Below are 25,965 nucleotides of genomic sequence, written 5' to 3' on the forward strand. Positions count from 1 at the left end.
AGTAGATATAATGTACGGTCTCTGGTAACAGTAGATATAATGCACAGTCTCTGGTAACAGTAGATATAATGTACAGTCTCTGGTAACAGTAGATATAATGTACAGTCTCTGGTAACAGTAGATATAATGTACGGTCTCTGGTAACAGTAGATATAATGTACAGTCTCTGGTAACAGTAGATATAATGTACGGTCTCTGGTAACAGTAGATATAATGTACAGTCTCTGGTAACAGTAGATATAATGCACAGTCTCTGGTAACAGTATATATAATGTACAGTCTCTGGTAACAGTATATATAATGTACAGTCTCTGGTAACAGTAGATATAATGTACAGTCTCTGGTAACAGTAGATATAATGTACAGTCTCTGGTAACAGTAGATATAATGTACGGTCTCTGGTAACAGTAGATATAATGTACGGTCTCTGGTAACAGTAGATATAATGTACAGTCTCTGGTAACAGTAGATATAATGTACGGTCTCTGGTAACAGTAGATATAATGTACGGTCTCTGGTAACAGTAGATATAATGTACAGTCTCTGGTAACAGTAGATATAATGTACGGTCTCTGGTAACAGTAGATATAATGTACGGTCTCTGGTAACAGTAGATATAATGTACGGTCTCTGGTAACAGTATATATAATGTACAGTCTCTGGTAACAGTAGATATAATGCACAGTCTCTGGTAACAGTAGATATAATGCACAGTCTCTGGTAACAGTAGATATAATGTACAGTCTCTGGTAACAGTAGATATAATGTACGGTCTCTGGTAACAGTATATATAATGTACAGTCTCTGGTAACAGTAGATATAATGTACAGTCTCTGGTAACAGTAGATATAATGTACAGTCTCTGGTAACAGTAGATATAATGTACGGTCTCTGGTAACAGTATATATAATGTACGGTCTCTGGTAACAGTAGATATAATGTACAGTCTCTGGTAACAGTAGATATAATGTACGGTCTCTGGTAACAGTATATATAATGTACAGTCTCTGGTAACAGTAGATATAATGTACGGTCTCTGGTAACAGTAGATATAATGTACGGTCTCTGGTAACAGTAGATATAATGTACGGTCTCTGGTAACAGTATATATAATGTACGGTCTCTGGTAACAGTATATATAATGTACGGTCTCTGGTAACAGTAGATATAATATAATAGTATGGTATAATAGGACAGAACTTGGTTTTTCACTCACTTGTCTATGAAGCCGTGATGTAAGATGAAGAATGGGTCATTGCTGGAGATGGGGATCTGCGACATGGTGCCCCCCATGTAGATGTGGACCAGGTTGTGGATGCTCCTTTTCAGGGTGATGCCGTCGGGGGACAGATATCCTGGAAATAGAGGAGAACAGGATGTGTCGGCAGGTGTAAAAGGGGTGAATACATTTGCACATGACAAGTTTTAGTTATTTGATCCCATACATGTAATTTTTGCCTATATTTTTCTTACACTATTTAGTGCTGATACATCACACACAAATCAGATGACAGAAATATTTACACACTGGTGGTAATGTAGAAAAATAGGGAGAAAGCCAAGGGAGGGAGTACTTTCGCAAGCCACTGTATAATCACTGTCACCCACAGAATCTGAATGTCACTTCCATAGTTTTCTGGTTATTTGAAGTGACGTGAAAATCTCAAAGTTGTGCATGATGTCACATTCTAATTACGATGTCACGATTCAAGAGATTAACAAACAATGCCATGATTTACAGAGATTGATGGATACGATGTCACTAGTGATGAGCGAGTATGTTCAGTTAACCCTTTCGGCGAGTATGCTCGGGCGAGTACCGAGTATCTTCAGCGTACTCGGTGATGTGTTTGAATCACTCCTGTGTGCATGATTTGCAACTGTTTGACAGCTTTAATACATGTGAGGAATGCATAAGAAACAAGCATTCCTCACATGTAATAAAGCTGTCAAACAGTCGCAAATTATGCACACAGGAGTGATTCAACCATATCACCGAGCAGCTGTAAATACTCGGTACTCGCCAGAGCATACTCGCCGAAAGGGTTAACCGAACATACTCGCTCATCACTAGATGTCACCTTCTGAAAGAATTCATATACACAATGCCAATATATATAAAAGCTTCACACACACACACATTATATATAATATATATATATATATAGCTCAAAAAAATAAAGGGACCCCTGAAATCCCCCCTCCTAGATGTGAATGAATGAAATATTCTCATTGAATACTTTGTTCTGTAGAAGCTGAATGTGCTGACAACAAAATCACACAACAATCATCAATGGAAATCACATTTATTAACCAATGGAGGCCTGGATGTGGAGTCACCCCCAAAATTACAGTGGAAAAACGCACTACAGGCTGATCCAACTGTGATGTAATGTCCTTAAAACAAGTCACAATGAGGCTGAGTATTGTGTGTGGCCTCCACGTGCCTGTATGACCTCCCTACAACGCCTGGGCATGCTCCTGATGAGGCTGAGTATTGTGTGTGGCCTCCACGTGCCTGTATGACCTCCCTACAACGCCTGGGCATGCTCCTGATGAGGCTCAGTATTGTGTGTGGCCTCCACGTGCCTGTATGACCTCCCTACAACGCCTGGGCATGCTCCTGATGAGGCTGAGTATTGTGTGTGGCCTCCACGTGCCTGTATGACCTCCCTACAATGCCTGGGCATGCTCCTGATGAGGCTGAGTATTGTGTGTGGCCTCCACGTGCCTGTATGAACTCCCTACAACGCCTGGGCATGCTCCTGATGAGGCTGAGTATTGTGTGTGGCCTCCACGTGCCTGTATGACCTCCCTACAACGCCTGGGCATGCTCCTGATGAGGCTGAGTATTGTGTGTGGCCTCCACGTGCCTGTATGACCTCCCTACAACGCCTGGGCATGCTCCTGATGAGGCTGAGTATTGTGTGTGGCCTCCACGTGCCTGTATGAACTCCCTACAACGCCTGGGCATGCTCCTGATGAGGCTGAGTATTGTGTGTGGCCTCCACGTGCCTGTATGACCTCCCTACAACGCCTGGACATGCTCCTGATGAGGCTGAGTATTGTGTGTGGCCTCCACGTGCCTGTATGACCTCCCTACAACGCCTGGGCATGCTCCTAATGAGGCTCAGTATTGTGTGTGGCCTCCACGTGTCTGTATGACCTCCCTACAATGCCTGGGCATGCTCCTGATGAGGCTGAGTATTGTGTGTGGCCTCCACGTGCCTGTATGACCTCCCTACAATGCCTGGGCATGCTCCTGATGAGGCTGAGTATTGTGTGTGGCCTCCACGTGCCTGTATGACCTCCCTACAAGCCTGGGCATGCTCCTGATGAGGCTGAGTATTGTGTGTGGCCCCCACATGCCTGTATGACCTCCCTACAACGCCTGGGCATGCTCCTGATGAGGCTGAGTATTGTGTGTGGCCTCCACGTGTCTGTAGGACCTCCCTACAATGCCTGGGCATGCTCCTGATGAGGCTGAGTATTGTGTGTGGCCTCCACGTGCCTGTATGACCTCCCTACAACGCCTGGGCATGCTCCTGATGAGGCTGAGTATTGTGTGTGGCCTCCACGTGCCTGTATGACCTCCCTACAACGCCTGGGCATGCTCCTGATGAGGCTGAGTATTGTGTGTGGCCTCCACGTGCCTGTATGACCTCCCTACAACCCCTGGGCATGCTCCTGATGAGGCTGAGTATTGTGTGTGGCCTCCACGTGCCTGTATGACCTCCCTACAACGCCTGGGCATGCTCCTGATGAGGCTGAGTATTGTGTGTGGCCTCCACGTGCCTGTATGACCTCCCTACAACGCCTGGGCATGCTCCTGATGAGGCTGAGTATTGTGTGTGGCCTCCACGTGCCTGTATGAACTCCCTACAACGCCTGGGCATGCTCCTGATGAGGCTGAGTATTGTGTGTGGCCTCCACGTGCCTGTATGACCTCCCTACAACGCCTGGGCATGCTCCTGATGAGGCTGAGTATTGTGTGTGGCCTCCACGTGCCTGTGTGACCTCACTACGACGCCTGGGCATGCTCCTGATGAGGCTGATTATTGTGTGTGGCCTCCACGTGCCTGTATGACCTCCCTACAACGCCTGGGCATGCTCCTGATGAGGCTGAGTATTGTGTGTGGCCTCCACGTGCCTGTATGACCTCCCTACAACGCCTGGGCATGCTCCTGATGAGACTGAGTATTGTGTGTGGCCTCCACGTGTCTGTATGAACTCCCTACAACGCCTGGACATGCTCCTGATGAGGCTGAGTATTGTGTGTGGCCTCCACGTGCCTGTATGACCTCCCTACAATGCCTGGGCATGCTCCTGATGAGGCTGAGTATTGTGTGTGGCCTCCACGTGCCTGTATGACCTCCCTACAATGCCTGGGCATGCTCCTGATGAGACCGAGTATTGTGTGTGGCCTCCACGTGCCTGTATGACCTCCCTACAATGCCTGGGCATGCTCCTGATGAGGCTGAGTATTGTGTGTGGCCTCCACGTGCCTGTATGACCTCCCTACAATGCCTGGGCATGCTCTTGATGAGGCTGAGTATTGTGTGTGGCCTCCACGTGCCTGTATGAACTCCCTACAACGCCTTGACATGCTACTGATGAGGCTGAGTATTGTGTGTGGCCTCCACGTGCCTGTATGACCTCCCTACAACTCCTGGGCATGCTCCTGATGAGGCTGAGTATTGTGTGTGGCCTCCACGTGCCTGTATGAACTCCCTACAACGCCTGGGCATGCTCCTGATGAGGCTGAGTATTGTGTGTGGCCTCCACGTGCCTGTATGACCTCCCTACAACGCCTGGGCATGCTCCTGATGAGGCTGAGTATTGTGTGTGGCCTCCACGTGCCTGTATGACCTCCCTACAACGCCTGGGCATGCTCCTGATGAGGCTGAGTATTGTGTGTGGCCTCCACGTGCCTGTATGAACTCCCTACAACGCCTGGACATGCTCCTGATGAGGCTGAGTATTGTGTGTGGCCTCCACGTGCCTGTATGACCTCCCTACAACGCCTGGGCATGCTCCTGATGAGGCTGAGTATTGTGTGTGGCCTCCACGTGCCTGTATGACCTCCCTACAACGCCTGGGCATGCTCTTGATGAGGCTGAGTATTGTGTGTGGCCTCCACGTGCCTGTATGAACTCCCTACAACGCCTGGACATGCTCCTGATGAGGCTGAGTATTGTGTGTGGCCTCCACGTGCCTGTATGACCTCCCTACAACGCCTGGGCATGCTCCTGATGAGGCTCAGTATTGTGTGTGGCCTCCACGTGTCTGTATGACCTCCGTACAATGCCTGGGCATGCTCCTGATGAGGCTGAGTATTGTGTGTGGCCTCCACGTGCCTGTATGACCTCCCTACAATGCCTGGGCATGCTCCTGATGAGGCTGAGTATTGTGTGTGGCCTCCACGTGCCTGTATGACCTCCCTACAACGCCTGGGCATGCTCCTGATGAGGCTGAGTATTGTGTGTGGCCCCCACATGCCTGTATGACCTCCCTACAATGCCTGGGCATGCTCCTGATGAGGCTGAGTATTGTGTGTGGCCTCCACGTGCCTGTATGACCTCCCTACAACGCCTGGGCATGCTCTTGATGAGGCTGAGTATTGTGTGTGGCCTCCACGTGCCTGTATGAACTCCCTATGTAGCACCCTGAGGATTCGGCTGCTACAGGGGTATTGCACCTCAACCCAGAGGTGTGGTATTCCACTCCCGGGTAAGGATGGAGTGTGGAACTGAGCTCAGTAGGCTGCATGCACTACACACATCCCATTTCCGGAGGACAGACCAATGGTACTCCCACTTAATAATGTGCAGGTACGACCGAGTCTGTCCTTGGCTGGAGTGGGAGGGGGGTGGTACATCCCAGTAGTGTAGGGGCAGATAGGGGGAGCAGCCTGGGTAAAGTTAGGAGCTCATTGGGTGCTGGTCACCTGAGCTCACACATAGAGGGAGTATTTAAGGTGGGCACCATCTAAGATCAGGGTCAGTCAGCCACAGTCAGTCTGTGAGAAGTCAGTCAGTAAGTCTTTGCAGAGCAGTGGAAGAAAGCAGAGGAGCAGAGCAGCCCCAGGCCCAGAGTGAGAGAGGAGAAAGAAAGACCCAGAGGGGGAGAAAGAAGGAACTCTGAGAGCCCAAATACAACCACAGGGTGAAGAGTTGGCAACAGGGTACCGGATCCCAAACTGGTGGGGGCTACAGCATACCTCAGCCAGAGACCGGAGGCCGTGGGCAGCATCTGCCACGGCCACCCACCAAATCCACCCGGAAGGCAGACCACGCATAGGGTCAGGGAACCCAGAGGCAAGGGTTCGCCAACAAGAGGCCCGAGGGAGCCGGACATAGGTGGATCCCTGGTGGGGAAGGCCAGAGACGAGGACAGGACAGAAAGGGAGCTCAGAACCACGCTCCAGAACTACTTGGGGGTTGGCCGAGTCCAGGACCTGGTGGACGCAGCACGGCTCGGGTGGTCACTCAAGGCCGGAGTGACCGGAACATCTGCAGTAAGTAAAGAACCCTGAACTGCACAACCCGACTCTGACTCTCATTACCATCATCCCTGCACTTCCACAACCACCATCCTCTGCACCTAACCCCGTGAGGCTATACCCCTCCCGTTGGGGGTTATACTACCTAAGCTGCACAAACACCATCAGCCTCAGTGGACCCTGCTGCAGCGGCGGCCGTAGTGACCGCAATTCAACGGGTGGCGTAGTCGACATAAAGAACTTTAGTAACATCAGTAAGGACTGCCACACACTGAGCTTGACACCCTGGGCACGGACCGGGTCACAGCCACTCGGAGACTACAACCCCCATCTGATCCGGCTCCGGGTATCCCTAACAGCACTGGCCCAGGGGGCGCGTCAACTTTGGCGTAGTCGGCAGGATTACGTGCCCGCAACAACCGGGTACTGCGTGCCTGAAGAAAAGTACACCGTTACCTCAAAAAGAAGTCCCCTGCCGGTTCCGGAGGGTCCCCGCCATCGGGCCCCATCACAGGTCGTTTCCCGCCGGTTGTCCGCCATTTGCAGCTTTTTCCCGCCATCCATGGAGTTTCCCGCCACTGGGAGACGATTCCCGCCATTTCCGAAGATTTCCCGCCTTGGAAGAGCGGACGCCATTATGGGCGTGCCAGAGGGTGGCAAGAGGCCACCTCCCATCGTGGGCCAGGTCGAAGAATGGCGCCAAAAGCGGAAACCGCCCCCACCAACAGAGACTGTGATGCTGGAAGTGTCCATCAGCGTAAGAGAACTGCCCCTGGAACTGAAGTTGCCCCGGGACCACCCTCAATGTGGGCGGAGACAGAAGAAGAGAGCAAAGATGGGTGTCGCTTGGAGCAGTCTGGAGAGAGCGCACCCGGAGACAAGACGTCTGGAAGAGAGTCCAGAGAGAGCCTACCCGGAGATGGAGGGAGAGCCAGGCAGCACCGACCCAGTGGTCAGGAGCCTGATGCGGGCCGCCACTCCAGGCAGCACCGACCCAGTGGTCAGGAGCCTGTTGCCGGTCGCCACTCCAGAAGGCCTGCTGGAGACAACGGGAGGAGAGCAGAGCAGCACCGACCCGTTGGTCAGGAGCCTGCTAGAAGCAACGACCCCACTAGGCTTAGTGGAGGTCCTGGCACAGCTCCCCCGAGATCGGGAGTGTGCACAGACTGCGCTGGAGGGCCTCGCACGGAGGATGGCCCGGGTGCAGCGAGAGACGTTAGCGGAGTGGAGCCGAGAGATGGCCCAGCAGACAAGAACTCGTCAGCGGAGCACGCCACCCGAGACGAGGAGACAGACCGCCTCTGAGGATGGCGCAGGAGGACTGAAGGCCGGAGACGGCGCCGAGAAGGGAGCCGAACGAATGGAGGCAGGTAAAGGGGACGTCACTACCCCGAGCTGGGAAACCGCATGCCTGCCCCAGCTCCCCGTCGCAGAGCCCGAAGTTCCCCCTGCCGTGCCCGTCGCTGCAACGTCACCGCCGCAGACTAGGCCTCAAACGGAAACCGCGGCCGCGACCCCTGTGACGTCACACGCCTCGACCTCGAGCGTGGCCAAGCAGGAAATACCACCGGCCTGGTCGCAAGGTCTAGTACCCCCGGGCGCCGCAATTCCAACAGCGCCCCCTACCTCCGCGGAGCCACCGGCCTGGTCGCAGGGCCAAGTAGCCCAGGGCGCCGCCGTCCTTACGGTGCCCTTCACTTTCCAGGTGCCCCAGGCCTGGCCGCAAGGCCTGGGCAACCCGGGCGCCACCACCACCGCGCCCATAAAACCAAGAGTGCCGCATCTGGGAGAAGATCTGTTCGCCCAACATACGTGCCCGGATGGGCAGCCCTTCATATGGCCACCGGAGTTTCACCATCCTCGACTCCGGAAAGAGAGACTCCTAGACGAACCCCTGATTCCGGTTCCGAAGCCTGTAAAGAGGACCTCGCCCCCGCTAGAAGAGACCCAGTTTGAGTGGGATCCCACCGGAGAAGACCTCATGGGGTTCACTCAGGAGACTCGGGCAGCCGCAGCGGAGCGTGCAGAGTGCTGCCGCCAGCAGCTCGAGGTCTTTGAGAGGGAGCGGAGAGAGAGGCGGGTCCGGGAACAACAAGCCCAAATAAGGAGCGCGGAGCAGAAGAGCCGGGCCAGGAGGAGTCCCCGTGCAGCTCATGGTCCCCCTTCCACCGGGACTGTGATCAAGTTTAATATGCAGCACGGGTGGGGCTTCATCCGAGATCACCGCACCCCAGGCGACGTCTTCGTGACAAGAAGAGACGTTGAGTCCCACCTACCGGAGGGACACAGAGGTCGTGACCTTTATATAGGGGACGAGGTCACCTTTACCCGGCACAAGTGTGCCAAAGGACCCTACGCCCTCCATGTGCATCGCCTGACGGAGGAGGAGCTGCGGTGTGAGGAGGAGCAAGAGGACCCGGACAGGTCTGAAGCTAAAGTTAATCACAAAGAAAGAGCAGGAGGACGCCGTCGTTGAAGTACGGTAGAGAGAGACTGTATAAAGTTGCCCGTCAGGGTATAAGAACTGTTCTAGTTAAAATATAGTCCCCGTTGGGACCAGCCAAGAGTGAACTGTTAATCCCGTGTGTCCCTATTCCCACTGACCGAGGACTGAGAGCGGTCAATCCTCCCTAATACCTGGCCGAGGACTGAGAGCGGCCATATTCCCTTGTATATAGTTGCGCTTCCTAAAGCGCCCCTTCCGGTTTTATAGGAAACTGTTGTTTTTACTAAAAGAGACTGTCGCACTTTACCCGGTCACAAGTTGCACCGTGACCGGAGGAACCAGAAGATAAGAAAGTTTATATGAAAAGTTTATGCTGATATATATGATGATGTTTTATATGTTTTATATGTTTATGTTTATAAAAAATTGTATGTTTTGGATGTTGTTTATATCTTACAGCCCGAGGACGTGCTGTGATTTACCAGGGGGGAATGTAGCACCCTGAGGATTCGGCTGCTACAGGGGTATTGCACCTCAACCCAGAGGTGTGGTATTCCACTCCCGGGTAAGGATGGAGTGTGGAACTGAGCTCAGTAGGCTGCATGCACTACACACATCCCATTTCCGGAGGACAGACCAATGGTACTCCCACTTAATAATGTGCAGGTACGACCGAGTCTGTCCTTGGCTGGAGTGGGAGGGGGGTGGTACATCCCAGTAGTGTAGGGGCAGATAGGGGGAGCAGCCTGGGTAAAGTTAGGAGCTCATTGGGTGCTGGTCACCTGAGCTCACACATAGAGGGAGTATTTAAGGTGGGCACCATCTAAGATCAGGGTCAGTCAGCCACAGTCAGTCTGTGAGAAGTCAGTCAGTAAGTCTTTGCAGAGCAGTGGAAGAAAGCAGAGGAGCAGAGCAGCCCCAGGCCCAGAGTGAGAGAGGAGAAAGAAAGACCCAGAGGGGGAGAAAGAAGGAACTCTGAGAGCCCAAATACAACCACAGGGTGAAGAGTTGGCAACAGGGTACCGGATCCCAAACTGGTGGGGGCTACAGCATACCTCAGCCAGAGACCGGAGGCCGTGGGCAGCATCTGCCACGGCCACCCACCAAATCCACCTGGAAGGCAGACCACGCATAGGGTCAGGGAACCCAGAGGCAAGGGTTCGCCAACAAGAGGCCCGAGGGAGCCGGACATAGGTGGATCCCTGGTGGGGAAGGCCAGAGACGAGGACAGGACAGAAAGGGAGCTCAGAACCACGCTCCAGAACTACTTGGGGGTTGGCCGAGTCCAGGACCTGGTGGACGCACCACGGCTCGGGTGGTCACTCAAGGCCGGAGTGACCGGAACATCTGCAGTAAGTAAAGAACCCTGAACTGCACAACCCGACTCTGACTCTCATTACCATCATCCCTGCACTTCCACAACCACCATCCTCTGCACCTGACCCCCTGAGGCTATACCCCTCCCGTTGGGGGTTATACTACCTAAGCTGCACAAACACCATCAGCCTCAGTGGACCCTGCTGCAGCGGCGGCCGTAGTGACCGCAATTCAACGGGTGGCGTAGTCGACATAAAGAACTTTAGTAACATCAGTAAGGACTGCCACACACTGAGCTTGACACCCTGGGCACGGACCGGGTCACAGCCACTCGGAGACTACAACCCCCATCTGATCCGGCTCCGGGTATCCCTAACAGCACTGGCCCAGGGGGCGCGTCACCTACAACGCCTGGAAATGCTCCTGATGAGGCTGAGTATTGTGTGTGACCTCCACGTGCCTGTATGACCTCCCTACAACGCCTGGGCATGCTCCTGATGAGGCGGAGTATTGTGTGTGGCCTCCACGTGCCTGTATGACCTCCCTACAATGCCTGGGCATGCTCTTGATGAGGCTGAGTATTGTGTGTGGCCTCCACGTGCCTGTATGAACTCCCTACAACGCCTGGACATGCTCCTGATGAGGCTGAGTATTGTGTGTGGCCTCCACGTGCCTGTATGACCTCCCTACAACGCCTGGGCATGCTCCTGATGAGGCTCAGTATTGTGTGTGGCCTCCACGTGTCTGTATGACCTCCCTACAATGCCTGGGCATGCTCCTGATGAGGCTGAGTATTGTGTGTGGCCTCCACGTGCCTGTATGACCTCCCTACAATGCCTGGGCATGCTCCTGATGAGGCTGAGTATTGTGTGTGGCCTCCACGTGCCTGTATGACCTCCCTACAACGCCTGGGCATGCTCCTGATGAGGCTGAGTATTGTGTGTGGCCCCCACATGCCTGTATGACCTCCCTACAACGCCTGGGCATGCTCCTGATGAGGCTGAGTATTGTGTGTGGCCTCCACGTGCCTGTATGACCTCCCTACAATGCCTGGGCATGCTCCTGATGAGGCTGAGTATTGTGTGTGGCCTCCACGTGCCTGTATGACCTCCCTACAACGCCTGGGCATGCTCTTGATGAGGCTGAGTATTGTGTGTGGCCTCCACGTGCCTGTATGAACTCCCTATGTAGCACCCTGAGGATTCGGCTGCTACAGGGGTATTGCACCTCAACCCAGAGGTGTGGTATTCCACTCCCGGGTAAGGATGGAGTGTGGAACTGAGCTCAGTAGGCTGCATGCACTACACACATCCCATTTCCGGAGGACAGACCAATGGTACTCCCACTTAATAATGTGCAGGTACGACCGAGTCTGTCCTTGGCTGGAGTGGGAGGGGGGTGGTACATCCCAGTAGTGTAGGGGCAGATAGGGGGAGCAGCCTGGGTAAAGTTAGGAGCTCATTGGGTGCTGGTCACCTGAGCTCACACATAGAGGGAGTATTTAAGGTGGGCACCATCTAAGATCAGGGTCAGTCAGCCACAGTCAGTCTGTGAGAAGTCAGTCAGTAAGTCTTTGCAGAGCAGTGGAAGAAAGCAGAGGAGCAGAGCAGCCCCAGGCCCAGAGTGAGAGAGGAGAAAGAAAGACCCAGAGGGGGAGAAAGAAGGAACTCTGAGAGCCCAAATACAACCACAGGGTGAAGAGTTGGCAACAGGGTACCGGATCCCAAACTGGTGGGGGCTACAGCATACCTCAGCCAGAGACCGGAGGCCGTGGGCAGCATCTGCCACGGCCACCCACCAAATCCACCCGGAAGGCAGACCACGCATAGGGTCAGGGAACCCAGAGGCAAGGGTTCGCCAACAAGAGGCCCGAGGGAGCCGGACATAGGTGGATCCCTGGTGGGGAAGGCCAGAGACGAGGACAGGACAGAAAGGGAGCTCAGAACCACGCTCCAGAACTACTTGGGGGTTGGCCGAGTCCAGGACCTGGTGGACGCAGCACGGCTCGGGTGGTCACTCAAGGCCGGAGTGACCGGAACATCTGCAGTAAGTAAAGAACCCTGAACTGCACAACCCGACTCTGACTCTCATTACCATCATCCCTGCACTTCCACAACCACCATCCTCTGCACCTAACCCCATGAGGCTATACCCCTCCCGTTGGGGGTTATACTACCTAAGCTGCACAAACACCATCAGCCTCAGTGGACCCTGCTGCAGCGGCGGCCGTAGTGACCGCAATTCAACGGGTGGCGTAGTCGACATAAAGAACTTTAGTAACATCAGTAAGGACTGCCACACACTGAGCTTGACACCCTGGGCACGGACCGGGTCACAGCCACTCGGAGACTACAACCCCCATCTGATCCGGCTCCGGGTATCCCTAACAGCACTGGCCCAGGGGGCGCGTCAACTTTGGCGTAGTCGGCAGGATTACGTGCCCGCAACAACCGGGTACTGCGTGCCTGAAGAAAAGTACACCGTTACCTCAAAAAGAAGTCCCCTGCCGGTTCCGGAGGGTCCCCGCCATCGGGCCCCATCACAGGTCGTTTCCCGCCGGTTGTCCGCCATTTGCAGCTTTTTCCCGCCATCCATGGAGTTTCCCGCCACTGGGAGACGATTCCCGCCATTTCCGAAGATTTCCCGCCTTGGAAGAGCGGACGCCATTATGGGCGTGCCAGAGGGTGGCAAGAGGCCACCTCCCATCGTGGGCCAGGTCGAAGAATGGCGCCAAAAGCGGAAACCGCCCCCACCAACAGAGACTGTGATGCTGGAAGTGTCCATCAGCGTAAGAGAACTGCCCCTGGAACTGAAGTTGCCCCGGGACCACCCTCAATGTGGGCGGAGACAGAAGAAGAGAGCAAAGATGGGTGTCGCTTGGAGCAGTCTGGAGAGAGCGCACCCGGAGACAAGACGTCTGGAAGAGAGTCCAGAGAGAGCCTACCCGGAGATGGAGGGAGAGCCAGGCAGCACCGACCCAGTGGTCAGGAGCCTGATGCGGGCCGCCACTCCAGGCAGCACCGACCCAGTGGTCAGGAGCCTGTTGCCGGTCGCCACTCCAGAAGGCCTGCTGGAGACAACGGGAGGAGAGCAGAGCAGCACCGACCCGTTGGTCAGGAGCCTGCTAGAAGCAACGACCCCACTAGGCTTAGTGGAGGTCCTGGCACAGCTCCCCCGAGATCGGGAGTGTGCACAGACTGCGCTGGAGGGCCTCGCACGGAGGATGGCCCGGGTGCAGCGAGAGACGTTAGCGGAGTGGAGCCGAGAGATGGCCCAGCAGACAAGAACTCGTCAGCGGAGCACGCCACCCGAGACGAGGAGACAGACCGCCTCTGAGGATGGCGCAGGAGGACTGAAGGCCGGAGACGGCGCCGAGAAGGGAGCCGAACGAATGGAGGCAGGTAAAGGGGACGTCACTACCCCGAGCTGGGAAACCGCGTGCCTGCCCCAGCTCCCCGTCGCAGAGCCCGAAGTTCCCCCTGCCGTGCCCGTCGCTGCAACGTCACCGCCGCAGACTAGGCCTCAAACGGAAACCGCGGCCGCGACCCCTGTGACGTCACACGCCTCGACCTCGAGCGTGGCCAAGCAGGAAATACCACCGGCCTGGTCGCAAGGTCTAGTACCCCCGGGCGCCGCAATTCCAACAGCGCCCCCTACCTCCGCGGAGCCACCGGCCTGGTCGCAGGGCCAAGTAGCCCAGGGCGCCGCCGTCCTTACGGTGCCCTTCACTTTCCAGGTGCCCCAGGCCTGGCCGCAAGGCCTGGGCAACCCGGGCGCCACCACCACCGCGCCCATAAAACCAAGAGTGCCGCATCTGGGAGAAGATCTGTTCGCCCAACATACGTGCCCGGATGGGCAGCCCTTCATATGGCCACCGGAGTTTCACCATCCTCGACTCCGGAAAGAGAGACTCCTAGACGAACCCCTGATTCCGGTTCCGAAGCCTGTAAAGAGGACCTCGCCCCCGCTAGAAGAGACCCAGTTTGAGTGGGATCCCACCGGAGAAGACCTCATGGGGTTCACTCAGGAGACTCGGGCAGCCGCAGCGGAGCGTGCAGAGTGCTGCCGCCAGCAGCTCGAGGTCTTTGAGAGGGAGCGGAGAGAGAGGCGGGTCCGGGAACAACAAGCCCAAATAAGGAGCGCGGAGCAGAAGAGCCGGGCCAGGAGGAGTCCCCGTGCAGCTCATGGTCCCCCTTCCACCGGGACTGTGATCAAGTTTAATATGCAGCACGGGTGGGGCTTCATCCGAGATCACCGCACCCCAGGCGACGTCTTCGTGACAAGAAGAGACGTTGAGTCCCACCTACCGGAGGGACACAGAGGTCGTGACCTTTATATAGGGGACGAGGTCACCTTCACCCGGCACAAGTGTGCCAAAGGACCCTACGCCCTCCATGTGCATCGCCTGACGGAGGAGGAGCTGCGGTGTGAGGAGGAGCAAGAGGACCCGGACAGGTCTGAAGCTAAAGTTAATCACAAAGAAAGAGCAGGAGGACGCCGTCGTTGAAGTACGGTAGAGAGAGACTGTATAAAGTTGCCCGTCAGGGTATAAGAACTGTTCTAGTTAAAATATAGTCCCCGTTGGGACCAGCCAAGAGTGAACTGTTAATCCCGTGTGTCCCTATTCCCACTGACCGAGGACTGAGAGCGGTCAATCCTCCCTAATACCTGGCCGAGGACTGAGAGCGGCCATATTCCCTTGTATATAGTTGCGCTTCCTAAAGCGCCCCTTCCGGTTTTATAGGAAACTGTTGTTTTTACTAAAAGAGACTGTCGCACTTTACCCGGTCACAAGTTGCACCGTGACCGGAGGAACCAGAAGATAAGAAAGTTTATATGAAAAGTTTATGCTGATATATATGATGATGTTTTATATGTTTTATATGTTTATGTTTATAAAAAATTGTATGTTTTGGATGTTGTTTATATCTTACAGCCCGAGGACGTGCTGTGATTTACCAGGGGGGAATGTAGCACCCTGAGGATTCGGCTGCTACAGGGGTATTGCACCTCAACCCAGAGGTGTGGTATTCCACTCCCGGGTAAGGATGGAGTGTGGAACTGAGCTCAGTAGGCTGCATGCACTACACACATCCCATTTCCGGAGGACAGACCAATGGTACTCCCACTTAATAATGTGCAGGTACGACCGAGTCTGTCCTTGGCTGGAGTGGGAGGGGGGTGGTACATCCCAGTAGTGTAGGGGCAGATAGGGGGAGCAGCCTGGGTAAAGTTAGGAGCTCATTGGGTGCTGGTCACCTGAGCTCACACATAGAGGGAGTATTTAAGGTGGGCACCATCTAAGATCAGGGTCAGTCAGCCACAGTCAGTCTGTGAGAAGTCAGTCAGTAAGTCTTTGCAGAGCAGTGGAAGAAAGCAGAGGAGCAGAGCAGCCCCAGGCCCAGAGTGAGAGAGGAGAAAGAAAGACCCAGAGGGGGAGAAAGAAGGAACTCTGAGAGCCCAAATACAACCACAGGGTGAAGAGTTGGCAACAGGGTACCGGATCCCAAACTGGTGGGGGCTACAGCATACCTCAGCCAGAGACCGGAGGCCGTGGGCAGCATCTGCCACGGCCACCCACCAAATCCACCTGGAAGGCAGACCACGCATAGGGTCAGGGAACCCAGAGGCAAGGGTTCGCCAACAAGAGGCCCGAGGGAGCCGGACATAGGTGGATCCCTGGTGGGGAAGGCCAGAGACGAGGACAGGACAGAAAGGGAGCTCAGAACCACGCTCCAGAACTACTTGGGGGTTGGCCGAGTCCAGGACCTGGTGGACGCACCACGGCTCGGGTGGTCACTCAAGGCCGGAGTGACCGGAACATCTGCAGTAAGTAAAGAACCCTGAACTGCACAACCCGACTCTGACTCTCATTACCATCATCCCTGCACTTCCACAACCACCATCCTCTGCACCTGACCCCCTGAGGCTATACCCCTCCCGTTGGGGGTTATACTACCTAAGCTGCACAAACACCATCAGCCTCAGTGGACCCTGCTGCAGCGGCGGCCGTAGTGACCGCAATTCAACGGGTGGCGTAGTCGACATAAAGAACTTTAGTAACATCAGTAAGGACTGCCACACACTGAGCTTGACACCCTGGGCACGGACCGGGTCACAGCCACTCGGAGACTACAACCCCCATCTGATCCGGCTCCGGGTATCCCTAACAGCACTGGCCCAGGGGGCGCGTCACCTACAACGCCTGGAAATGCTCCTGATGAGGCTGAGTATTGTGTGTGGCCTCCACGTGCCTGTATGACCTCCCTACAACGCCTGGGCATGCTCCTGATGAGGCGGAGTATTGTGTGTGGCCTCCACGTGCCTGTATGACCTCCCTACAATGCCTGGGCATGCTCCTGATGAGACTGAGTATTGTGTGTGGCCTCCACATGCCTGTATGAACTCCCTACAACGCCTGGACATGCTCCTGATGAGGCTGAGTATTGTGTGTGGCCTCCACGTGCCTGTATGACCTCCCTACAACTCCTGGGCATGCTCCTGATGAGGCTGAGTATTGTGTGTGGCCTCCACGTGCCTGTATGAACTCCCTACAACGCCTGGGCATGCTCCTGATGAGGCTGAGTATTGTGTGTGGCCTCCACGTGCCTGTATGACCTCCCTACAACGCCTGGGCATGCTCCTGATGAGGCTGAGTATTGTGTGTGGCCTCCACGTGCCTGTATGACCTCCCTACAACGCCTGGGCATGCTCCTGATGAGGCTGAGTATTGTGTGTGGCCTCCACGTGCCTGTATGACCTCCCTACAATGCCTTGGCATGCTCCTGATGAGGTAGCGGATGGTCTCCTGTGGGATCTCCTCCCAGACCTGGACTAAAGCATCCGCCAACTCCTGGACAGTCTGGTGCAACGTGACGTTGGTGGATGGAGCGAGACATGATGTCCCAGATGTGCTCAATCGGATTCAGGTCTGGGGAACGGGCGGCCAGTCCTTAGCTTCAATGCCTTCATCTTGCAGGAACTGCTGACACACTCCAGCCACATGAGGTCTGACATTGTCCTGCATTAGGAGGAACCCAGGGCCAACCGCACCAGCATATGGTCTCACAAGGGGTCTGAGGAGCTCATCTCGGTACCTAATGGCAGTCAGGCTACCTCTGGTGAGCACATGGAGGGCTGTGCGGCCCTCCAAAGAAATGCCACTTCACACCATTACTGACCCACTGCCAAACCAGTCATGCTGAAGGACGTTCCAGGCAGCAGATCGCTCTCCACGGCGTCTCCAGACTCTGTCACGTCTGTCATATGTGCTCAGTGTGAACCTGCTTTCATCTGTGAAGAGCACAGGGCGCCAGTGGCCACTTTCCCAATCCTGGTGTCCTGTGGCAAATGCCAAGCGTCCTGCACGGTGTTCGGCTGTGAGCACAACCCCCATCTGTGGACGTCGGGCCCTCATACCACCCTCATGGAGTCGGTTTCTAACCGTTTGTGCAGACACATGCACATTTGTGGCCTGCTGGAGGTCATTTTGCAGGGCTCTGGCAGTGCTCCTCCTGTTCCTCCTTGCACAAAGGTGGAGGTAGAGGTCCTGCTGCTGGGTTGTTGCCCTCCTACGGCCCCCTCCACGTCTCCTGGTATACTGGCCTGTCTCCTGGTAGCGCCTCCAGCCTTTGGACACTACGCTGACAGACACAGCAAACCTTCTTGCCACAGCTCGCATTGATGTGCCATCCTGGATGAGCTGCACTACCTGAGCAACTTCTGTCTTATATTCTAGGTTCTTCAAAGTAGCCACCTTTTGCTTTGATGACTGCTTTGCACACTCTTGGCATTCTCTTGATGAGCTTCAAGAGGTAGTCACCGGAAATGGTCTTCCAACAATCTTGAAGGAGTTCCCAGAGATGCTTAGCACTTGTTGGCCCTTTTGCCTTCACTCTGCGGTCCAGCTCACCCCAAACCATCTCGATTGGGTTCAGGTCTGGTGACTGTGGAGGCCAGGTCATCTGGCGTAGCACCCCATCACTCTCCTTCTTGGTCCAATAGCCCTTACACAGCCTGGAGGTGTTTTTGGGGTCATTGTCCTGTTGAAAAATAAATGATGGTCCAACTAAATGCAAAAAGGATGGAATAGAATGCCGCTGCAAGATGCTGTGGTAGCCATGCTGATTCAGTATGCCTTCAATTTTGAATAAATCCCCAACAGTGTCACCAGCAAAGCACCCCCACACCATCACACCTTCTCCTCCATGCTTCACAGTGGGAACCAGGCATGTAGAGTCCATCCGTTCACCTTTTCTGCGTCGCACAAAGACACGGTGGTTGGAACCAAAGATCTCAAATTTGGACTCATCAGACCAAAGCACAGATTTCCACTGGTCTAATGTCCATTCCTTGTGTTCTTTAGCCCAAACAAGTCTCTTCTGCTTGTTGCCTGTCCTTAGCAGTAGTTTCCTAGCAGCTATTTTACCATGAAGGGCTGCTGCACAAAGTCTCCTCTTAACAGTTGATGAAGAGATGTGTCTGCTGCTAGAACTCTGTGTGGCATTGAGCTGGTCTCTAATTTGAGCTGCTGTTAACCTGTGATTTCTGAGGCTGGTGACTCGGATAAACTTATTCTCAGAAGCAGAGGTGACTCTTGGTCTTCCTTTCCTGGGGCGGTCCTCATGTGAGCCAATTTCTTTGTAGCGCTTGATGGTTTTTGCAACTGCACTTGGGGACACCTTCAAAGTTTGCCCAATTTTTCGGACTGACTGACCTTCATTTCTTAAAGTAATGATGGCCACTAATTTTTATTTACTTAGAATTTGTATGATGGCAAGAAAAAAGCAGCTAACAGTCTATTCAGTAGGACTATCAGCTGTGTATCCACCGGACTTCTGCACAACACAACTGATGGTCCCAACCCCATTTATAAGGCAAGAAATCCAACTTATTAAACCTGACAGGGCACACCTGTGAAGTGAAAACCATTTCCGGTGACTACCTCTTGAAGCTCATCAAGAGAATGCCAAGAGTGCGCAAAGCAGTCATCAAAGCAAAAGGTGGCTACTTTGAAGAACCTAGAATATAAGACATATTTTCAGTTGTTTCACACTTTTTTGTTAAGTATATAATTCCACATGTGTTAATTCATAGTTTTGATGCCTTCAGTGTGAATGTACAATTTTCAAAGTCATGAAAATACAGAAAAATCTTTAATTAAGAAGGTGTGTCCAAACTTTTGGTCTGTACTATATATATATATATATATATATATATATATATATATATATATTTATTTATTACACACACACACACACACACACACACACACACACACACACAGTACAGACCAAAAGTTTGGACACACCTTCTCATTTAAAGATTTTTCTGCATTTTCATGACTTTGAAAATTGTACATTCACACTGAAGGCATCAAAACTATAAATTACCACATGAGGAATTATATACTTAACAAAAAAGTGTGAAACAACTGAAAATATGTCTTATATTCTAGGTTCTTCGCAGTAGCCACCTTTTGCTTTGAGGACTGCTTTGCACACTCTTGGCATTCTCTTGATGACCTTCAAGAGGTAGTCACCGGAAATGGTTTTCACTTCACAGGTGTGCCCTGTCAGGTTTAATAAGTGGGATTTCTTGCCTTATAAATGGGGTTGGGACCATCAGTTGTGTTGTGCAGAAGTCTGGTGGATACACAGCTGATAGTCCTACTGAAGAGACTGTTAGAATTTGTATTATGGCAAGAAAAAAGCAGCTAAGTAAAGAAAAACGAGTGGCCATCATTACTTTAAGAAATGAAGGTCAGTCAGTCCGAAAAATTGGGAAAACTTTGAATGTGTCCCCAAGTGCAGTTGCAAAAACCATCAAGCGCTACAAAGAAACTGGCTCACATGAGGACCGCCCCAGGAAAGGAAGACCAAGAGTCACCTCTACTTCTGAGGATAAGTTTATCCGAGTCACCAGCCTCAGAAATCGCAGGTTAACAGCAGCTCAGATTAGAGACCAGCTCAATGCCACACAGAGTTCTAGCAGCAGACACATCTCTACAACAACTGTTAAGAGGAGACTTTGTGCAGCAGGCCTTCATAGTAAAATAGCTGCTAGGAAACCACTGCTAAGGACAGGCAACAAGCAGAAGAGACTTGTTTGGGCTAAAGAACACAAGGAATGGACATTAGACCAGTGGAAATCTGTGCTTTGGTCTGATGAGTCCAAATTTGAGATCTTTGGTTCCAACCACCGTGTCTTTGTGCGACGTAGAAAAGGTGAACGGATGGACTCTACATGCCTGGTTCCCACCGTGAAGCATGGAGGAGGAGGTGTGATGGTGTGGGGGTGCTTTGCTGGTGACACTGTTGGGGATTTATTCAAAATTGAAGGCATACTGAACCAGCATGGGTACCACAGCATCTTGCAGCGGCATGCTATTCCATCCGGTTTGCGTTTAGTTGGACCATCATTTATTTTTCAACAGGACAATGACCCCAAACACACCTCCAGGCTGTGTAAGGGCTATTTGACCAAGAAGGAGAGTGATGGGGTGCTACCCCAGATGACTTGGCCTCCACAGTCACCAGACCTGAACCCAATTGAGATGGTTTGGGGTGAGCTGGACCGCAGAGTGAAGGCAAAAGGGCCAACAAGTGCTAAGCATCTCTGGGAACTCCTTCAAGATTGTTAGAAGACCATTTCCGGTGACAACCTCTTGAAGCTCATCAAGAGAATGCCAAGAGTGTGCAAAGCAGTCATCAAAGCAAAAGGTGGCTACTTTGAAGAACCTAGAATATAAGACATATTTTCAGTTGTTTCACACTTTTTTGTTAAGTATATAATTCCACATGTGGTAATTCATAGTTTTGATGCCTTCAGTGTGAATGTACAATTTTCATAGTCATGAAAATACAGAAAAATCGTCAAATGAGAAGGTGTGTCCAAACTTTTGGTCTGTACATTATATATATATATATATATATATATATATATATATACACACGTATATATGCGCTACACACACACAGCCAATATATATAAAAGCTTCACATACACAGTGCCAATATACAGTATATATAAAAGCTTCAAAAACATGTGGCATCCCGGTACCCGTTCTACTACTGCTAAATGAGACAGTTGTAGTGTGGTATTAGATTTGTTCTATTGTGTGTACTGAGTTAGGGGGTATAATACATTGCATTGTAAATTGTACTTTCCTGCCATCTGCTGGCCAATGTGTGTATATGAAGTAATTAATATTCTCCTAACAAGTGATGGCCATAGCAACGGCTGGGAGGAGCCTCCCAGCTTAGGGCTCTCACTCTGACTGAACACTGGTATAAACCAGTTGTGGGCGGCTCCTGCTGCCTCAGGAAGATTGAGGAGAGACATAATTCTCTCAGAGAAGGGTTTTCAATGCCAGTCTACGCTGAGGGGACATTTTTCCTCACATAATCTCCGTCACAAAAAGAGTGAAGTGTCTTCTACTCAGGAGAGAGAAAGCTGTACATGGACTCTCCTGCTCTCCTGCTCTCTGGTTATCCTGATCGCTTCTAGCCAGGACCAGATCCACGTGGCTGCCACGCCACCGACTTTGCTTAAACCTACCCCCTGCGAGAGGGAACGGTGGGATAAAAACTGTGAATACATCCACACTTTGGCTCTCTGTGGAAACACGCTAATCTGTGAAGGTCCCTCCATCAGTGTAATATTCTGTGGACTGCACATAGCATTTCCTCTACTATTGAAGAGAACTCTTCTCCAGCCGCCCAGAGAGGCCATAACAATTCTTGTCTCATGAGGAGAGAACCATTATTTTCATATGCACAATATACTGTGAACTTTACCTGTAAGAGCGACTGTACCCAGTTACCTCCTTCAGTAAAATTGTTATGTTTATAAGTTCATCTGCGTGTCTGGCTGCTTGAGATTACACCAACATCACGGGCACTCCAAAACCTGCACCCAGACACCACCGAGGAGTGCCCCGGGGGGTCCTATACCATCCACAAGTACCACCTCCCGCTTTTTAAATTGTTGTGGACACGACGGAAGTGTTGAAGGGTCCAGCGACCCACTTCAGCTACCGTGACATCATTATCTGCTGCCAGTGAGGCTACACACCCCAGCTGGCCCTTCTGCAACGTCTGACGCCTCCCCAGTGGCCCACCACAATTTGTGGTGTCACAAACAGGATTCATCTGTGTGCCTGTATCAGAGACTCTGTCCGATTGTGAGCAATCATGTCAGCATCTACATCATTAGTGAGCCCAGCAACAACAGTCAAGCTGGTGCCAACAGCCCTGCTGTGCTCATCGCATGCAACATGCTGTTCCGTGTCCCATTTTATCCTGGGACACCCTGGTTGCCACGCTACAAGGGGGAGCCACACACCTTCAGGGACTTCCGTGACAAGTTGCTGGCTCTCTTTCTGTTTTACCCCCTCTCTCCAGAACAGCAAGTGCAGATCCTGCTGGGTCAGCTTGAAGGTGTTGCTTCCAGGGAAGTTCAATCCTGGCCCCCAACAGAGAAGAAAACGTCTGAGCAAATCCTTGTGAAACTGAATCATGCCTTTGAGGTTACATCCATCTCTGAAGTAAAGATGAGATTCTTTGCAAGACGACAATAGCTAGGTGAGACCCTACGGGACTATGCTCTATCCCTCCAAGAGGCTTTCTCCACTGTTCTACAGGTTGACCCCCGTGAAACTGGACTCTGACAAAATCTTGATAGACCACTTCATAGAGGGGACTCGCTCTGAACTGTCGCAGAGCCAACTCAGCATGCTCGCTGCACAACATCCCAGCTTGCAGACTTCAAGACCCGAGCCATCCGTGTCCTTGGCAATGAATATGTACAGGGAAACTATGTCCCCTTTGCTCCTCTAGCTGGGTCTATTACTGCAGCCCCTCCATCTTTTCAGATGACATCGCCAGGTACCATGCAAGCTACACAAGCTGCGCTGACTCCTGTGGCCTCCAAGACATCCCTTGAAGCCCGTGGAGATGACATTGCCAGGGGACTCGAACAAGTCTCTCAGCAGATCAAAAATCTGATTATTTCACCTTCGCGCTCCAGGGAGCAAGCCCAGGACAGAACTCTCTCTCCTGAGCCTTTACCAAGAAGTCTACCTCCAGGCAAAGCTGCTCGCTGTAACAGACCTTTCTGTCAGCACTGCCACAGATATGAACACACCGAGGCCCAGTGCTATCAGTTAAATCGGCCACCCCCGAGGCTGCGGACTGCCCCTCAGGAGGAAGAAGAAAAGGTCCGAAGGGAGCATCCATGTGGGTGCCTCGCTTCATCTCATCCTGCCCGCACATAACTGTCCTGGTAAACAGTGTACCTCTGGAAGCTCTCGTCGACACCGGCTCACAGGTAGCTAGTGATGGCCGAGCACTAAAATGCTTGGGTACTCGTTGCTCGTGTTGAGCACATTGGAATACTCGGCTGCTCGACCCGAGCAACAAGCCCAATGTAAGTCTGTGGGAAACTCGAGCATTTTTCAGGCGGCTCCCCCCCGCGATCTGCAGAGGGCCTAAAAATTGCCCAAATCGATGGGAACAGTGCTCAAATGGCACGGGAACAGCATGGGGAAGACCCCTGGAAGCATTTCTGACTCCCAGGTCACTGCTGTCAACAACGTTGTCAGAGGTATTACGCCATTTTTACGGACTCACAATAAAACATACAAAAACGAAACCAAAATGGATTTTCCTGGGAAATATGTTAAGGAACATCCTTTCCTGGGTAATGATGTGTATATAAGGCAAAATAAATAACCAAAAACAAATATACTCCTCCACACCTTGGGCTATGTTCACACTTAGCGTTTTTGCACTTTTGTATTGCTTTCAACCGTGACAAATGCATTCACTGGGAAATGTGATTTTAACATTTTACAATCTTATCTGGCCATGTGGTGTGTGACACATCATCAGACACATCCGGTTTCATTTATGAAGTAGGGACTCTGAAAGTCACAAAGCCTATTTTTATAGGACCACCAGTCGTCCCTCACTATTCTTAAAGAGCCATCAGCCGGCTATGCTTTGTTGTTCCCATTAAAGAGTGGGTCTCCTATACTGTTATTGCGTATGCAGTGAGTGGCAGGGCTGCCCAAAATTTGGACGCACCCCAATACCTCTTTGAAGAGACTTAGAGGAGGGCTCCTGAAAACAATGTTCCCATTATTAGGAAGTGGGTCTCCCATAGTGTTGGCCTATGCAGTGAATGTGTGGAACCCCAGGGGTCTGGTTACCACAGTAATAGCAATATTACGTCTGTGAGCAGGTGGGAGGTCTCCTGGTCAGGAATCCTAAGCATGCCACACCTCCTGCCCAGTCCTGGGAGGGGAAGAACTTCCCCTATATAAACTGGGGCTGAGGTGGGGTTAGAATAGAACACAGACAGAGACAGAGACACAGTCTGGTCTGGTGTGGAGCAGTTGCAGGGAAAGTAACAACAGGAGCTCTGTAGGAGCAGGAGTGAGTGCCAGAGGCTGGAAGCTAGATAGCTCGCCTTGGCTGAAGAGATCTCACCGGACACGGAGTCCGAGGCTGTGGGGACTGTTCCATACCCAGCAGCAGAAACCGACCGGCAGGGGATTTCAGGTCCCCTGGCCAAGAAACCCGAAGGCACGGTCACACGCAAGGGACCAGCACCGCCGTCGTGGAGCGGAGGCTACCAGAAGGCCCCGAGTCACCGGCCATACGGGTGAGCACCACACGGTACACTCAGGGACGTGGGCTACTTTTACCCGCTTCTAGCAAGGTAGCCAAGAAGAGTACAGTTAGTTGAGGAGGCCTACAACTCCGCCTGGCCAGGGGAGATCCTGTCTGCTCACGGACTGACCAGACCCCGACCGCTAGCCAGTACTCCCGGGAGGGTCTATCTTTGTCACCAGTAAAGACCCTGAACTACACCGCACCGTCTCTGAGTGGTTCCTGGTGCCTGCGTGCAATTCTACCATCCCCATCATCCACGTCTGCTGCCCTGAGGCCATACCCCTCCCGTTGGGGGTTATACTACCCACGCTGCACAACTGTACCACCGGCCTCAGCGGTCTGCCCTGCAGCGGCGGTTTCATAACCGCATTCAACGGGTGGCGTAGTCGAACACTAAAACATCATATACTAATTCTGCCACTTAGTTTGACACCGGGTCACCGCCACGAGGACTACTACCCCCAACAGATCCGGCTCCGGGTACTCCCCAAACATGGCCCAGGGGGCGCGTCAACTTTTGGCGTAGTCGGCAGGATCTCGTGCCCGCAACCACCGGGTACTGCGTGCCTGAAAAAGACTGTTAAACTTACCTGTGGTGAAGATTCCCGCCATCCGACGCCATCTTTTGCCTTCTTCCCGCCATCCGTGGAGTTTTCCCGCCATCCGACGCCATCTTTTGCTTTCTTCCCGCCATCCGTGGAGTCTTCCCGCCATTGGACGCCATCTTGAGGACGCCGCGCGGGAAGAAGAGGGGCGTGGACTCCGAAAGCGCGCGAGAACTGAAGCCCCGCCTCACGTCCGGACGTTGCGTAAGGTCCTGGAAGGAGCCCAGCAGACGCCGACGTCACAGGAGCGCGACGGAAGGTCCTCAACCCTGACGATCCACTGCGGAGCCGCGGCCTACGGAAGAGGATCATCGCAAGGTAGGCCACGGTCCACTAGGGGGGAGGAAGATGTCGGATACGGAGGAGAGCTTCACTGCCACAGCCACCGCCAGCGCCACCGCTGCAGCAGTCATGCCT

General features: G+C 52.8%; 1 protein-coding gene across 2 annotated transcripts in view; it reads right to left on the minus strand.

The window, feature by feature from the left end:
- Positions 1 to 1,212: 1,212 nt before the first annotated feature.
- The window catches only part of LOC141264151 (tyrosinase-like), a 187,140-nt gene continuing 162,387 nt past the window's right edge, over positions 1,213 to 25,965 (minus strand). Inside the window, exon 3 of one of the 2 annotated variants that reach the window (XM_073676458.1) lies at positions 1,213 to 1,355. In XM_073676458.1, coding sequence (XP_073532559.1) covers positions 1,213 to 1,355 — 143 coding nt within the window. The remainder of the gene's footprint in view (positions 1,356 to 25,965) is intronic. The other variant, XR_012319808.1, reaches the window with a different exon arrangement.

The sequence above is a fragment of the Phyllobates terribilis genome, unplaced genomic scaffold (genome assembly GCF_046119375.1).
Source record: "Phyllobates terribilis strain yellow unplaced genomic scaffold, ASM4611937v1 Scaffold_4__5_contigs__length_816908805, whole genome shotgun sequence".
In the NCBI taxonomy this organism is placed as follows: Eukaryota; Metazoa; Chordata; class Amphibia; order Anura; family Dendrobatidae; genus Phyllobates; species Phyllobates terribilis.